The following is a 17,558-nucleotide window of genomic DNA, read 5'->3' on the forward strand; positions in this document are numbered from 1 at the left end:
AACAGCTAAACTTGCTTCCTGTCGTCAAGCGCCAACTATGAAACAAACCAAACAAGGGAAAAGATGCTTGGTGGGTGTGTGTGTGTCCTCTTTCATTTGATGTCGGCGGAGAGAGAAAGAATGTAGGTGGGCGATAAGCGAGGAGAAGGGAGCGATGCCAAATAGGAAGGGGGGGGGGGGGCAGAGATGCTAGCAGCGGGCGTGAACAACGGCGTCCATTTCAGTCAAACGCACGCCGACAGATGCCGGCATGAAAGGACGGCGCAAACAGGTGCGCTGTGTTTGAAATGCGCATCGGCGGGAGGACGAGACGACTTGAAACGTGTCTGAAACGGGAGTCCTTTTCTGACGGACCATTTTTTGGAACGTACTTCTGGCGGGACTTTACAATCACGCAGCCCCTACGAGTCATGTTGTTACTTGAAAGATGACTTACAATGTTCTTTTATGTCATAACTGCACAAAACAAAGATTGAATGACAAACATTTTTAAATTGTGAGTTCTTGAATATTAATTGAACCACCCCACAAAAATGTTTTTCTAAAAAATTAAAAGTCTCAAAATATTTCTAAAGAAATTACAAAAGAATAATTTTAAAAAATAAAACGGAAAAAAATATCGGTTAAAATTTGACAGTTTTATCACACAAATGAATTGAAATAAATATATTTAAAATTCCATTCCAATTCTCTTCACTGTATATCCCAAACTATGGACAAGTTTTACCTGAGAAGGTGATGGAAGAAGCGTCTGGCGTATTTGTGGACTGACTCCTTGTAGTCTGCCGTGATGTCTTCGGGAAGAGGCGCGGGCGGGGCACAAAACGTCGCCAACGCGGCTTCTAGTTGCTCTGCAGAAAGACATCGCTGCACCATAAAGTACACCACCGTCCGATCCAGTCCATCAGATCTGCGAAGGTCAATGTCTGAAATCTACAAAAGCCAGCGTTGGAGCTCACCCTCAGTGCGAGCGTCCAGAGGCAGCCTCAGCAGGTGGTTGGCGATGGCGCTCAGGCCTCGCCAGCAATGGTGGGCCGCGCTGCTCCAGTCCATGGCCTCCAGGACGCCCACGGCCTCCTGCACCTGACCGGCGCGCAGACGCTGCTGCAGGACCTGCACCGGGCCCAGCCGGACCCCTGGCACACAGTTACATTAGCATTCATGTTATGCGAGTTGAATTTGACGAGTTGAACTGCAGTCAAATATGTGAATGAAATATTTACAATAAAATGAACCTTAAGGAAAGTTAAAAAGGTGAATTTGACCTGCCTTATGCATTTAATATTTTTGAATAACTTTTGGCCAGAGGTGCTTGATTGTGCTTTTCTTTTTGTTGTGTGTGTGTGTGAGCAGATTAGAAGTCTATTGAATAATGAAATAATTAGCTCTGGTAACCTAGCCGCTAGCGCCAGCATGTGTGTGCGCGCGCATGTGTATGTATGAATAGCTTTGGCTGATGATCTATTTTGCCCTGATTAGATGTTTTATAGGGGGTGCCGACATTCAAACTCATGCTGGAGTTAAAATGAAAGCAGGTTGGATGAGCCTTCCAATGTTCCTCTGCATTCGTTTGAGTGTCAAATTAATAGAGGAAAGCGTCTGTGCGATTATTTGTACGTGTGTGTGTGCGTGCGAGGCGGAGACGAGGCAATTAAAATGACAAGCTAGCAATTAGCAAGCCTCAAATCCCCTACAGAGTGTGCTAATGTGTGTAAATACATCTGCTGTAGTGGAAATGTGTGCGTGTGTGTCTTAGGCAAGAAAACAAAGACAACACTAACTTGACGCCTAGCCTGGGAAACTTGGAAAATCCACTTGGCTTGAAGCCCTAACACTAGCTTGAGCCCAAAATTGACATCCTAATATGGTCTTCAAACCCAATTTGAACCCCTCATTCATATCTATAACCCAAATCTGAATTTGAAGCCTGAAGGGGCAGTTGAGAAGCATCTTAAAGATTTCTTCACCCTCGTTACTGACATCTCCACTGCCTTCTCCAGTTGTGGACAGACGCCAAGGTGAGTGGGGGTCATTCAATAACGGCCCCGGGTGGGCATTGGAGGGAGACGAGGGCGCAATTTGATAAAGCAGTTTTCGGATCAATCGTTGGCCGTGGCTTTGTGCTCCCTCTGGGTTGTTGATAGAGTTTTGCCAATCAAAAGGCGGTCACGACACACACGCGCAAAAGGTGTCACGCACGCTTTATGATTCTTTAATTATGAATTGGTGAGGACCGTGTGGCTTTGACGTGAGAGTAATTGCGCATGGAGGAGAGTGTGTGTTTGTGAGCGTGAGCGAGAATACAAAAGTGTGTGAGAGGGAGCGAGGAGGAAAGATGTATGTACGTTTGCATGCATGCAAAGGGGAGGGTGTCCTCTAACAATGGCGTCGCCTCCTCTGATCGCGTGCCAACGTTTTGATGAAGGAAGCTAGCGCATGTCTTTTTCTCCATGATAATCCCCCCTACCGCCACCAAACACACACACGTACGTGCATCCGCACACTCTCACAGACACACAAAGTCATTGATTTGTTTGTGCGCGCTTCTCTGTGTCAACTCCTTTGACAAGGCACTGCTACATGACGGAGTGAAGAAAGACTTGGCCCACCTCCAAGTTGTGTGTGTGTGTGTGTGTGTTTTATAGCATAAGAGGAAAGAAGCTCACTGGTGCAAACCCCCACAAACACATCAGCAAACGCCCACCCGCCCACCTAGCCAGCCGCCCTCTGCTTGCACAGAGATATCTCGTCTGGGCGAACACGCGGGCCAAAAGTGGGTCTGCACCAGAAGCAGTGATGGAAGAACAGCAAGGAAAATACTGGCAGTGGGAATTAGGTGAGGCTGAAGCTATCAAACAAGCTATTGGGATATAATTGTGAAAAGTCTTGAATATGTTAGTGACATACCCAGTTGTAATCTCAAAGCTGCTAGCGGTCCCCCGTGGAACACCAGCATCATGGTATTGGCCTCATCGGTGCCTCCTTCAGGACCGGCGGCCCACAGCAGTCCCCGCAGAGCTCCGGGACAGCGCAGGTGTCGGGCTAGGCTCAGCGTGGCGGCGGGCTTCACCTCCTCGGCCATCAACGCCACCTTGACGGGCGCCAGGCCCAGGTCGAAGAACATTAACTCGCCGTGTTCGGGTGCCGCCGCCACCGCCAGGGCTCCGGCCGGATGCCAGGCCAAGAGGGTCGGCGGCGCGGGGCTGGAGGCCCGCAGGAAAGCCCCCCGACGCTGGTCGTACAGCACCAGAGAAGAGTCGCTGAGGCCGAGGAGGAGGGCGTTTTCGCTGGGGTGGTGGGAACAGGAGACGGCGGGGGAGGGCAACGGGATGCGGGCGGCGGACAGGCGGTGCAGGCGTCCTTTGGCGTACTCGTACACGCAGGCTTTAGCCCAGGACGACTCCCGAGACGCTTGGGGTCCTGCGGGCGCTTCCACGGTCAGCAGCTGGTACGGCTGAAGATGGCTGAAGGTGCAAAGCAGAAGGTCACCTTCTGTCTGCATTGAGCTCAGGAGCTGAGGGGGGAGAGGAGACAATGTTGGAGATTCAGATTTGGGGTTCTGACCAAAGTTAGGATTTCCACTAAAGGCAAATTCAATTTGGTTTCATGTGGAGTCTGAAGCCAATGTTAGATTTTGGATTTGGGTGCCATCCACTCAGCAAAAACAGAACCCCGAAGCCTGGTTGGGCCAGAGCCAAGCGTCACGCTGGTAAACAGCAAACTGTCAATCAAGGACGCCGATGATAAGCTTTTCATTTTCAACTCAAGGTTAAACAAGCGCAGCTTCTCCCCGAGCGCCCGCGATAAACAAACGTCATCGTCAAACATCCTCGGCGGGGCGACCGACGACCGCAAACGACGCGTCTCGCTCAATGCGATCCAATTGGAAAGGCTTGACGATTGAAAACGAGGCATCTGGATCACAACCAACTGCCGGGTGAGCGGCTCAACAGTTGCGCAGTCACACGGCGGGGCGCGTCTTGGTCTTTTCAGGGGCGGGGACTTAAGAATGAGGCCCGCGCTGAGCGTGGCGGCTTTGGCTAAAGCACACCGTTTCATTTTGCCGTGTGGACAGAAAGACGGATCGCTTGGGCGCTAAAGCTGCCTGCCTGCACGGCGCCACAGTTTGTTTTCTTTTGGCACCCATCGCCAGAAAGATACTTAGAGGGCTTGATTTTGACTGGTCTATGATATGAAGAGGCTCCTGAAAGTTTTTTGTTGCTGCTTGAATCCAATGCTAGGGTTTCAAAAACCGTCCCCAAGAGCTTCAGAGAGCCCCGGTGAGCACCTGAGTGCGATGACAAAGTGTCGACGAGGACAGAGATGCAAAATGGACGAGGAAAAACAGAAGCAGACAGGACAGCCAGGCCCCCGCTAAGTAGCTTTTCTCCTGCTTATTGGTTTCAGTGACTGCTCAAAACTATTCTTCCTTATTCTCCCTCGCTCTTCCTCTCTCGCTGGCTGGCACAATTCAACCCCCCCCCCCCACCTCGGACCCCCTCCGCAGCGTGAAAGATAAAGCGGACGGGCCCAAACTGTGTGGCTGGCCCTTGTTCACAGCAGTGGCCTTTTGAAGCCAATTTTCCAGCTCACGGAGCAGAGAAAGACGAAGAGAGACGGACGGGGCTGCGGCGATGGAGGCACTCGGAGGAGAGTTGAGGGATGATGGGATGGGCGGGGAAGAGAAAAAGGGGGGGGGGGATTCTGGAGGGTGGGAATGGGAAGTTTTACGAAGGGACACTCGGGTTAGAGACTACGTCGATGTTATCTTCAAATATGTCGAATACGGTTCAAAAGACAACTCTTAATATTTTGGAAAAACAATAAATGTGACGTGCTGGAGGAATGGGGAAAAAAACTTGCCCCCTTCCTCCTTAGTCTGAACTAATTGTTTTCATTTAAGGTGGGTCGTCTTTTTAAGGGTGTTTCTTGTTGCACCACCACGCAGTGCAGCACCAAAGTAAATAGTAATTAAAAACGGCAAATAGAGATCAAGCAAGTGCAGGGAAAGTGTTTGGCGACAGATAACTGGAAGGGGGGGGGGGCGGGGGGGATAAAAGTACAAACACGCGCGTGTGTCGGGAAGAAAACGTTCATCTGCTGTTTACATTTCATTAGGAATAATACAGCGTGTGTGTGTGTGTGTGTGTGTGTGTGTGTGTCTTGCTGATGAGAGGCGTGAAGGACCATTAAAAATATTTGCAGCTGCTTAAGGGAAATCATTTGAGCATTTGGACAATTTAGGCTGATTAATCCATTGAATCAGATGATATTAACTATTTTAAAATGGTTAATTATTGCCATTTTTCTACAATAAAACATAACCAGAAGATAACACTAACACGTTTTTTTGCAATTCTTTTTTTTCCCTTGTAATGTTAAACAAATACTAAAGGACAAAGTATTATATATATATATATATATAAAAAAAAAAAAGTTAAATATCCTGCATGTAATTTAAATCTTTAGAGGTGTAATTGTTGAGACCCAATTTTTTTTTAAATTTTTTTAATTATTAAGCCAATTAATTGCTTAGCGGAATTTTACCCCGCCAAATATCGGTGCGGCGCAAATAAAAAATGTTGCTAACTTAGCATGGTACTGTGATCACTGTTAAGCGGAGCAGGGAGAAGGACTATGAATAAAGACCACATAGAGGATGAAATCAGACTTTTACAAATGCTGAGAGACTGGCTAGAAAATGGGTTTAGCGCAGCAGATAGCGTGGCGGACAAAAGGGAAACATATTCGCGAGCTGGGAGCGATTCAAGTTGCTGGCGTAAACTGCTCGCTTCATTTCACGCTGCGCATCTGAGAAAAAAACTGACAACAAATGCTTTCATTAGATGCAGAAGAGGGGCCGCTGTGTTCTTGAAGGAGGGGAGGGGTGGGGGATACACCGCAAAGAGGTGAAGGAGTGTGATAAAAAAATAAAATAGATAAAGAGGCGACTCGCAGCATCTGCTTTTGATGATTTCAATATTCATGTGTTGATTGGTAACGCTCGTCCTCGCTCTCGCCTCCATGAAGTGAATATTTAAGAGCGAGTTAAGCCCCTCGTCGGTAATTTAGGATCTTTCATGGGTTGTTTTTTTTTTTTTTTTTTGCTTTTTTTTGTGGGCACGGGGCCAACTGGCTGATGGGGAGGGGTCTTGCCAGAGGCCGGGAGCATGCGGGGAGGATGCTGCGTGTGGGCGTCGCGCTTCACGCCGCCGCGCCGGCTTAGCCGTTGCTCCTGCATATTCAAGGCGCGGAGGTGCGACGAGCGAGGTGCCACCCTATAGGTGACGAACATGCCGACACCCACGCGACACACGATTGCGCGCCAAAACAGCGCCGTTGTGTTTGGGTGCTCCTACAGTGCACCCACAAAAAAAAATATACAACACCAACGGCACTGAAGGGAAACAACATGTTCATTTTTGGGGGGGATATGTCTGTTATCCAGACAGCATTGACTCTCGTCTGCAAATTTGAATACCTATTCTGATGCAGTGCCTATATTTGGATATAAAAAGTCTACACACCCCTGCTCAAATGCCAAGCTTAAAAAAAGAGACTATTTCCACCACTCTGTACAACGCAATCATTTTTGTTTTACTGTTCCCTTAAGGGGAACAGCAAAAACAAATAACCGAGACAATGCGTTTGCACAAGTGTGCACACCCTGGGAATATGTCTGTGTTTACAATAAACCAATAACATTTAATCTCATGTGAAATGGGAGTCAGTAGGCACCTGTCACCATTTCAATAAAGTTCAGCTGTTCTAAGAGACTGTTCCGTGCATAATTTGCTTTCTGATTGGTTAAAGAAATTTCTCCCGAATAGCTTCATCAGCCAGCACTATTGATTCTGAAGACCCTGGGTAGATAATAGTGACGTGGCAACGCATCCATCTATTCGCTACACGGCTAATCCTGTTTAGGGTCACATGGTACTGGAACCTATCCCAGTTGGGCAAAAGGCGGACGACACCCTGAACTGGTAAGTCAATTGCAGGACGGCTTATATATTATTCCATATTATTTTGAAAAAGTGGCTATTGTTGTCACCTTCAGACCTTCAGAGGGCAAGCAGCTGAGCAGCACCACGTCGTTCCCGTGCATATTTTTGGAGGACCAGGACCACAGCTCACGGTCGGGACTCGTGGACCTCCACCACAACAGTGCCGTGTCCTCCGTACAATTAAGAGCCACGCCTTGGCGGAGGCGACACGCCCACCCTGCCACCTCCACGCTCATCACCTGGGCCAAGACACAAATAAAAACATTACTGAATGGCCCAGCTCCTGGTATGCGTGTTACGCATTGCTTGCAACATACGCAAAAAGCCCCCGCCCCCCCCCTCTCCACACTAGATGCGCACGTTGCCCTGGTTCAGCGGGCTAAGCTGGAGGGGAGTCGAGGGAGGGCGGGAGGGCTAAACTAATCCGGCCCGGCAGAAAAATGCTTTCTGATTATTGCTGACCAGCAAACGCTAGAAAATATATAAAATACATATATATATATCGAGCAAGAGATGAGAGGATGTGTGCGCAGGGTAGATATAGTGTGTTATTATTAACCCGATGATTCCCCCCCCCCCACACACATGCACCATTTTCCCAATCTGTCAGTGATCTTCCATTCAGCGGTTTTGGGCAACACTTTGTTCCCTTTATCATCTGCTTGGCTGCCATCATTCTCATTCAGCTTCACACACATGGACCACTGAACCTCAGATCTTACTCTACTATACTGAAACATTTTTTTTTTCCATAAACAAATGTTGGTTTATGGAATGTTTTTTCTTTTTTTTTTTTTTAAACATCCTGCTTCTGATTTCACAAGTGACTGCTCTTCTCTTTGACCCGAAACCTCTCATTGATCTGAAAAATTCAATTTATTCTACCTTTCTTTCCCCCGCTCTCTCGCTCCACTGTGTGTGCGCTTATCTTTTTGATGTGTCCTTCGTTCATTCACTCAAACAAGCTTTAGTTCACTTCCTTTAAGCTAATTGTCTCCCACCGCTCTTTTCTTCATTGCTGGCTACGTGTGTCCTGGCTCGCGGATACAAACAAAGGTTATATGGAGGAGTGTGTTTATGAACGAGCATTAGCACCTCAACTATGCCAGCAAAACGTGTGTGACATTTTGAGATGATTTACCAAGTTAGGTGAGGCTTTGTTCCCCTATAACCAAAAGTGCCAGGAGAGCTAATTATCATCCGGAGCGTGGCGGACCTTCCTCAAAAATATGCACTTCACTATGAATTAGCTTGACAGAAGCCGACATTAATAATGGAAGATGATAAATAACCTGAGAAAATGCAAGTAAAGAGGATGAGCGAATGACAGCCAAGTGATTTTTGGAGGGTCCTCAGGCGTGAAAATCCAAAAAGCATTTATAGGAACAATATTGTGGTTCTTTCTCGGCGCTAGGGGCTTTTGTCAAATTTTAATTAAAATGATAAATAAGTTACATTTAAATACTCAATTTGAAATCATAAACTACAATTCACATTCAAAAAAATGTAATTAAAAAAATTCAGATTCAGATTAAAGATCAAAATTGTAATCACGATCAAAAAATAAAATTCAAAATCGGAAGTATCGTTTTCGTTACCACGGTGATCGGGGACATCGCTAGGAGGTTCCAACGAGGCAAGCGTGATTTACTGGCGGCCCAGTGTGCAATGGGCAAAGTGAGTCTCTCAAAAATGCATGTTCACTGGTTGAGGCAGCATTTCATCACCAAACTGCCAAATTTGTCAATCCGAGGACCCGCAAATGTAGAAGTGCATGCAGCGGACGCAGCTCCATTGCCGTACCTTGATTGTGGCGGGCGAGAGCTTGCCCGCATCCCTGCCAGCCTTGGGGGCGGAGTCCTGGATTTTCGTGTCGAGGAAGATGGCGGTTACTTGGCTCTGCTTCGGGAAGGCCAGCACAAACACCCTGTCGCCCAACACCGCTGACAAAAGAAAACAAAAAGAGTGTTTGCATGATGTGTCAGTGTTGTCCGATACTTTTGTCCATTTATGCAGTACCACCTTTGGCCACTCAATCTTCATCCCATTCATATTCCTGGCTTTCCTCCCTTTTCCCCCCCACTACTCTGCTTCTTGCATTCTACTTTTCCGTTCCGCAAGCTCCAAGGCTTTTTTATGTTTTTTGTTACTTTGCGTGGAAAACGCACTGAATCCTGTTCAACTCTTCAGGAGCTGCATGGAAACGCTGATTAGCAATTAAGACCCCCCCCACACCCCCACACACCTCCACCACCCCACCTAAACACCCCCACTCTCCTTCAAATTAATCTGTTTATGAAAGCAATTAAACGGTAAAGGAGGGGAGTTTTGGAGGGAGGGGGGGGGGGGCTGTAACACATGTCTCTCAGATATGCTGCTTTGAGTTGAATGAGTAAGGCTGCACCCCGAGATTTGGAAATCTAACCCACAATTAACCACGCTGCGTATGTGTGCGTGTGTGTATTTATACACACAAGGGGCGCTGCTATGATTACACTTCAAATGAATTTCAAATTAATATGCAAATATTCCAAAAGGATATGGTGGAGGGAGGGGGGGGTTGAAGAAGCGAGCGACGTAAACCAGGTCAACCACCACCCGACTGTCCCTGTATGCCCAAATTTAGGATTATGGAGCATTTGTAAACTCAAAATGGCCTCCGGGTTTAAACGCCATCAGAGCACAGACAGTTACAAGTCGAGCGATGGCTTTTGGACATAACGGTTAATGCGGTATACTAAGCATCTTTGTGATAGATTAAAGGCAAATCAAGTTAAATGCAGTTTAGTATTGATCTCGACGGGTGTCTATAAACGGGATTAGGATTAATCCCATTGGTTCCCAAATGAAAGAGAGGATATGAGAGCAGACCGCGCATCCAATGTGAGACCAGGTGGCTGTTGTGGATTTAAGAGTCCAGACGGGCGTGATTAAATGCACACGCTTAAAGCCTACATGCACATACGTAAGGCAGCCATGTTTGCAAAAATCAACATATGCTGACACACTCACGTATGGAAACATGCAGATTTTCCTCTGAATATTACAGCTTTATTTACATAGTGCATCTTTCTGCTAAAAAGGAAAACTTTCTTCTAATATTAAAATATTATTTCTAAAAAAAGACCACAAAATTACTTAATATTGAGTCTTTTTTTAAATAATTGATTCCAATGTTTTTTTTCTTGAAATTTTTGGTTGAATTATACTCTCAAAAAATATGACTTCATTCTTATAATTTTGTAATTTTTCCTGATATAAACAACATTTTATTCACAGAATATTTATTTTGTTTTCTTCTTAGAAAAATACAACCTTATTCCAAGAATAGTGTGTCCTTCATTACAAAATGAGACATTATTATCATACTATAAAGTTTGTGGTCAAATACAATTGTATTCTGAGAAATGAGGGCTTTTTTAGGAATAATACATTTACCCTATTATAATATGACTGTATTCTTGCAAATGTATGCACCCCTTAAAAAAAAATCCATATATAAAAATAAAACACAAAATTCCACAAGGCAGATTCATTCCCAAATGAAGACGAGGATATAAGAGCAGACTGAGCACCCAAAACGGGACCAGGTGGCTGATTTGGTATTAAGCGTCCAGACCGATATGATCCTCCACCTACTTACACACACACACACACACACACACACGCACATGTACAAAAAACAGCCATGTTTGCAAAAAAAATCAACAAATGCAAACAGACTCGCATATGTCATAAATGCACGCACTCACACCCTGCGAGCATAAACAAACTTTACACAAGTTCACACACAGACATACACACGAATGCACAACAGACACACACGCACGCACACACTGGAAGGCACATCCCCCCCGTAAATCCATTTAATTCCATCTCTTGAGCAGCGTGTTGACATAAGAGGCCAATGGGCTTAGCCAAAGCACATTTAAAACACCAGTAAATGAAACCGACTATGAAAAATCACTTAAGGACGCTTAATCGCGGCACACACGGGCGGCTCGTCAGCCAAAAAGGCCGGCGCTAATGCTTTGATGGCGCAAACATATGTAATCTAGCCCTCGGTGTGATGCAACGGAAATACGGCGGCAGAGAACGCGGACAAAGTTGAAGAAAGGAGAATAATCCGGCATTGTTACGCCACGGAGGCATAAAAGGCGGACCTGGCTGGAACAGAGTGGCTCTTGCGAACAAGTCTGGTGTTTAGCTTAATCCGTCCGGTGCAGAAACGGGATTATCGTCCGCATTCACAACCTAAAAAGGTTCGTTTCTATTGCAGGTTGAAACAAAAAGGGCAGCTGGCAAATGGTGAACTGAAGAAAGACACAAAGAAAGCGGGAACATTAAAACCTACAATTTCTTTCTTTTTAAACAATTTTTGTCATATGGTGTAAAAATAAAAAACACAGCCATTCTCGTATTGCATGTTTTTTTTTGTGCTAAGCGTTTGTATGGCTCAAACAACACGCACACACACAACTACAGTATAAATTGTGTGTCTTAATTTCGCACGGCACGTGTACTCCAGAGTGTTCCCGCTCTGATTACCTAAGCGGGCTCGTTTAAGCGGTGACAGATGTGAGGAGAGCTTCTAACATGCTACACACCCACACAATCCCCGCCATCAAATCCCCCAATAGAACTCGCCCGCCCTCTCTGGTACAAGCATTACGCTAATAATTAGCGCCTCGGAGGCTTTGAATGGAGCACGGCGGGAGGTCGCCGGCCGTCTGCGTACCTGTGGGCCCTGACTGCGTGGAACTGTGAATGTGACGCGCGTTTCTTGAAAGTGAGCGAACGAGCGACAAACAGTTGTTGCAAAAAGAAAGCTTTCATTACATGTGTGAGGTGTGTGTGCGCCTTTATCGAGCGTCTTGAGACCAAGCAGGGAGGCCATGTTATGAACAAATAATTGATACAGAAAGAAAGAAATAATTAGCAGATTTTGGCTGCCGCTTATTCTCTGCTGAGCGAGGGCGTGTGGTGAGGGAGGGGAGGCGAATGGGTTGCTTAGGTAAAGATGGTGGGAGAGGTGGGACCCCCTGGAGGAAGACGCAATGGAGGAAAAACACTGATGGATGCTCTTAAGGGAAGGCCCCTGGACGCACAACACAAAAGGATTTGCCCGCAATTAGCTTGCAGAGTCGGCTTGCTCACCTGTGGCACCTGTAATGCGCGTGTGTGTGTGTGTGTTTGTGTGGTAATAAATGGACGTGTTTAAAATTGTACATCTGTGTCGGGAACAATTATTGCAATGCTTTTAAATCGTAAAATGACATCATGGCACAAGTGGGTCGGAGCCCATTTGCTATTGTCGTACCATCACTCACGGTGTTGCCTGGCAGTCGTCCCACCAACGCTCGGTCGATGCACACTTGCTCGAGTTGGGGTCCGCTGAGGGTCAAGGTTACCAGTATGCCACTGCTAAGTAGAAGCTACACACAAGAAGAAAAAACACACAAAGTAGACACATTAGAGTGGGGAATGGACACTGGGGAGAACAGCAAAGGAGCACATTGAGCAAACTGCAGTGAAGCTGCTAATTTGTGGCCTGCTCTGGGAGGACCGCGGGCCAGTACCATAAGGCTGAAACAAGTGGATGTGTGTGTGTACCTGGCAATATTGTGTGTTCCTCCATCTGGTGTGAACGCAGGTGTTGGTCTGTAACAGTTCCTGAATGAGTACGAAAGACGAACAATAGAAGACAAACATGTCACAATCAGTTGGTGTCCGCACCAAAAAAAAAAAAAGGGTCGCAACAAACCATGTGACATTACCTTTTCTTATGAGAATATAAACGGGAAGAATATTGTCTGGTTACAATGCAGAAATGGAAATAATCCAGAAACATCCTGCCTAAAACTTTCCCCATCATTCCAAGTTTTGGGTGATCATGTTTGGGAAAATCGTCCTTACGAGTGCAGTACTATATTTGAACCCACTTATGTACATTCATTGAGCAGGTGGTACACGTAAGCGGACACTTGCCAACACAGGTACTGCTGCTTGCTCTCACTGTGTGCGTGTGTGTATAATGTCAGTCATTCCTGCCACATTCCAAACCCTGCTGGGGTGATTGGCTGGGTGGGGAAGGAGCAGAGGGATGGGGTGTGGAAGTAAACTGGGTGTTTCTGGTTCCAGACAATAGTTACGAGTGAGCAGTGCGTGCGTGTGTGTGTGTGTGTAGCCACAGACAGGTTCCAGCAAACAAAGCCAGGTCTGTACTAGTGCCCCAAGTACAGGGGCGAGGGTTGTTGGAGCGGGTGGTGGGGAGAATGAGGGGAGAGGAAGGAAAAGGAGGAGGAAGAGAAGAAGGGAGGAAGGGGAAGGGATGAGGGGGAGAGCCAGCGGGTCCCCCTGATCCCCTCAAATATCCCCCTCGATGACAGAGCTGGGCCAAAAGAGAGGTGATGAGAGAGGAGCGGGGAGGCAAGAGAACAAACGAGAGCGACGGCGAGAGTGAAGGGGCAGAGGTAGCGCAGAGAGAGAATGCCCCTATTTGTTAATCAATCAAGCGTTTCGGAAAGGGAAAACTCGGAAAATCCCCAGAGGGAGGTCGACGACGGCCGAGGGGGGGGGGGGGGGGTATAGGCGGGCACCTCCAGCTCCTTCAGCGAATCGCGGAGCTTCTCCGGACGCCGATTGGCGGGGGTCCACGAGTAGCCTCGAGCTAGAAGACAAAACGATGCCGGAGATCATGTGACTTGAACTTTTTAACAAGTAGAAACTGGAGAGAGGGAGAGGGAGGGACGGGAAAAAAAAAAAAGGGGGGCAAGAATGCAAACAAAATCCAGACGTATTTAGGCTGAGTGTGACAGGGGGTCAACGTGGTGAATAAAAGGTGGTGACAACACAACCATGCGCAGGAAAGACGGAAGTGATGCTAATTATGTTCTGGAAAACGAGAATAACGAGGAGCAGTCATTAAAAGACGGCCGTCTATCATCTCAGCCGGCTTTTTTTTTGCCGTTCGAGAGATTGGACGGGACGGAGAGATGGACGAGATGGATCTAGACATACTCACAGAATGAGCCGAGTGATAAACATTCGATAGTGACGTGTTCAAAGATAATTTTGCTCGGCGAACCTCATGCTGCTTCACGGAACGCATCACACGATAAAAACATTTGTTCACTTATCGCGACTCCGCCATGATTAGCGCTGTTAAGAGTATGTTGATCTGCAAAAGCAATGTTTTAAAGCACAATACTAGAATAAAGTGGTTTTCCATTACTAGCGCCGCCGTCCCCAGAGCAGCCAGCGGAAGCGTTAAGTCGTCCGCTTTCAGCCCGGAGTAGCCGAACGTCCTTTCAAAAAAAAAAAAAAAAAAAAAAAAAAAAAAAAAAAAAAAAAAAAACGGTTCCTCGAGGAGAAGCGCGCACTTAATTGTGGCGCACTCAAGTTATCTCCCCGGCGCAACCTCTCGCTCGGCGCGGCGCGTATCGCCGCGTGTGCAAAAGGCCTCCTTCATGTTGCTTTCTGCATCTCTGGTGGCCACGCGGCGAGAGGAAACAGAAGACATAATTGAATTTGAGCATCTGCTGGCGGCCGCGTCTAAACGACCTCAGCTTCAATGGCGGGGACGGGAGGGAGGGGGGGGGGGGCTGTTGCTTTTAATGGGGTGCAATATCTGGAAAATAAAAATGAAGGTTTTTCATTAAGAAAGGGTGTGAGGAGGAGGTAAACAGTATGTAAATGCAGGAGAGTGTGTGTGTGTGTGTGTTTGTCTCCTGATAAGGGTGTTTGTATTCAACGACTGGGTGAGTGGGTGCGTGAGAATACAAGGAAGTGATTCGCCCAAGATGTTAATAATTGCAGCTTGGGAAAAAATTTGAATTTACTGTACCTTCGGTGAAGTAGATTTTCTCATTGAAATAGTGATGCTCCTGGTGATTGGCTGCAAGGGGGGGGGGGAAATGTTTCAATGGCAAATCTTTAAAATGATCGTTAAACTTTGACAAGTTCCGCCCACGTAGACAAATAAATAAATAAAAACCTCCCATCAAAGTAGAATGAATTGGATCAAAATGGCTCCTGTTCAATTTTAGGGTCTTTAAGATTTTTTTCAGGACTGCCCACCAAATTTCGCTCATTGAACGCTCCAACCTGAAAATGCCTGAAAATGGCTGTTTCGAATCAAGATGGAAAACTTTTTTCTAAGTTCTACTAAGTTTTTTCACCGGGTCAAGTTGCGGACTCATTAAACATTTTTTTTTCCCCACCACAATACACCAGCTTGCAAAAATGTCTGAGTTTTCCTGCCCTGTGAGGCCCTCAAAAAGGTGATTCTGATTCATTCGTTCATTATCAACAATGCAGCTTAAACACCAACATAAATCTGGGGGAAGGGGGGGGGGCAGTTTTGGCAAAGCGCACCGCCCGAAAGCGGCGCCTCTCGCCCGGGTCGCAGCCAGCAAGGCGGTGGTGGGCTGTCTAGTTGGAACACCTCCTGGATAAGTAGTATTAATCAGATAAGGGGGTGGGAAGGGGGGCAGGCAGGCCCAGACACAGGCACCTGCTCAAGGCAAGGGCTTGACGAGTGTAGGGGGTGGGCTGCCGGGTTATTTGGCTGCAGGGGACCCCCGAGGCGCTCCAATGAGCCTGGGCCTCCCTCTAGTGGGCGTGAGGCGCTTGACTGTCCCAATCCACAAAAACAGCTCTGGACAGCAATAATGGCCAGTGTCGGATGAAAAAAATGACTTTCAACATCCTTTCATGGGACAGCAATGCGGCATTTAGAAACAAATCTCAAAGGTGGCTCTAATGATTAGGTGTGATTTTTTTTTTAACGATTTTGTTTAACTACAGGTAAGTGGGTTAGGCGTCATCTGAATTTGGCATTAGCGAAACATCCAACAACGTGAAATATTTTACTGCACTCGACGGCTATCGTCACAATCCCATGTGGAAATGTCGCAATACGTTTGGATGCTGACTCTTCTTCCTCCTCCTCCTCCTCCTCCTCCTCCTCCTCCTCCTCCTCCTCCTCCTCCCTGCACTGTGATATCAAGCCACACTTTCATAATCCTCCAAATGAAAGGATTTGAAGGCAGAGCATCGTTCCTCCACTGAAGATTGGAAGCGGCTATTCAAACGAGAGAAAGAAAGCAAACATCGCTATTGAAAAGGAAACTAAAAATAAAACCTGGAGATGGCGAGGAAGGGAGGAAGACCAAATCTGCTTCGGACTTCGGCCTGAGGCAATACAAGGCCGGCCCACGTGGGCAGAGGCCGGAGGGCCTATTGCTATGAGATCTAGGACAAAGTCAACAGTTTAGCTCTCCTATGGCTTTGTGGTAGGACCCCGGGTCAATAGCGCCAACGCCAGGCCGGGCTTCATCATAATAACCCCGATCGGTGCACGTTTTCGTATGTAAATCCCACATACTAACACAGCCTCGATGTGTACAAAAATGATCAAAGATGACCCCCACCCCAAAAAAAAAAGCATATAAGTCTTGTGTGTGTTGACATCTTACGTGCACACAAATACAACTTATCTGAAACGCAAACACAGAGGCAATATAAACACTATTTACCTGGCTCTGCTTTATCGTGGTACTGATACGTGCCAATATCCGTGTCTGCGGGGCGAGAGAGAGAGGGAGGGAGAGAGAGGGAGAGATGAGTATTGTGCTGTCGGGGTAGAAAAAAAAAAAAAAAATCACACAAGACAAATCAGCAATTTTTGCACCGTGGGATAAACAATCGCTATCAGCCACTGGCCTGTCCCGTCTGCCAGCGCCGTGCTTTAGATAAGACCACTGGAGGGAGGTGAGAGGAGGAGGGGTGGGGGGTGTAGGATTGAGGGGGTCCAAGCCAGAATGGAAACGGTTAGATGGGGGGGGGGGGTTAATAAAGACAAGTGTGCCCATTTTGGCCCATCTGAGAGACTCAAACTGACACGTAGACATTAAAAATAGACACACACACACACAAAAACACGCGAGCTGAAAAACACACACATATAAACCGGACAAATTGCTGAGGTGTGCATTTTTCCGACGTTATTCCGGCAGGCCCCAAAAGTCGCACGACGCATCATTTTTTTTTATCACGCCGCCACTTTTGCTGCTGAGGTCATCCTAATAAAACAGGACACAAACCCACAGGTCACCTTGTGGACTTTAATTTCCCGCACAAAGCCAAAACTATTTCTACAAATATTCCTATCCACTTTTCTGCTACTTAGTGTGAAACTTTTTCTTATTAAATCTAATGTATCGGCATTGTGAGCACAGGCGCGTGTTAAAAATCTACACAGCGTTTGTTTTTTTGTTTGTTAAGGCGGACGTTGACAGGAAGGTGCGTCACGACTCAGCGAGCAGGCTTCTTTGCGGAGATTCATCCCGGCACGTTTTTGTAAGATAGAAGGTTTAAAAAAAAAAAAAAAAAAAAAACACACCAAACAAATATGGCAGCGTAAGACAGGATACACACGGAACACAGTTACATTCGCACATCGTCATATATGAAGTTGGGGGGTGAGACACTATCTTCCGCTAGAGTCCAGCAGACTGTGAAGGACGGAATGGAAGGGACGGAAAACAA

At 46.8% G+C, this 17,558-nt stretch overlaps 1 protein-coding gene across 14 annotated transcripts in view; it reads right to left on the reverse strand.

The window, feature by feature from the left end:
* wdpcp (WD repeat containing planar cell polarity effector) overlaps positions 1–17,558 on the reverse strand; it is a 42,645-nt gene that overhangs the window by 12,373 nt on the left and 12,714 nt on the right. For all 14 annotated transcript variants that reach the window (XR_009715114.1, XM_061284743.1, XM_061284737.1 and 11 more), the window contains 10 exons: positions 16,547–16,591; positions 14,854–14,904; positions 13,607–13,677; positions 12,621–12,680; positions 12,328–12,442; positions 8,811–8,950; positions 7,055–7,246; positions 2,908–3,514; positions 960–1,136; positions 728–851 (listed from right to left, as the gene is read on the reverse strand). Coding sequence is in view for 13 of the 14 variants with exons in the window: in XM_061284743.1 (XP_061140727.1) it covers positions 728–851; positions 960–1,136; positions 2,908–3,514; positions 7,055–7,246; positions 8,811–8,950; positions 12,328–12,442; positions 12,621–12,680; positions 13,607–13,677; positions 14,854–14,904; positions 16,547–16,591 (1,582 nt within the window). In the remaining variant the exon portion in view is untranslated. The remainder of the gene's footprint in view (positions 1–727; positions 852–959; positions 1,137–2,907; positions 3,515–7,054; positions 7,247–8,810; positions 8,951–12,327; positions 12,443–12,620; positions 12,681–13,606; positions 13,678–14,853; positions 14,905–16,546; positions 16,592–17,558) is intronic.

This window comes from Syngnathus typhle, linkage group LG8 (genome assembly GCF_033458585.1).
Source record: "Syngnathus typhle isolate RoL2023-S1 ecotype Sweden linkage group LG8, RoL_Styp_1.0, whole genome shotgun sequence".
In the NCBI taxonomy this organism is placed as follows: Eukaryota; Metazoa; Chordata; class Actinopteri; order Syngnathiformes; family Syngnathidae; genus Syngnathus; species Syngnathus typhle.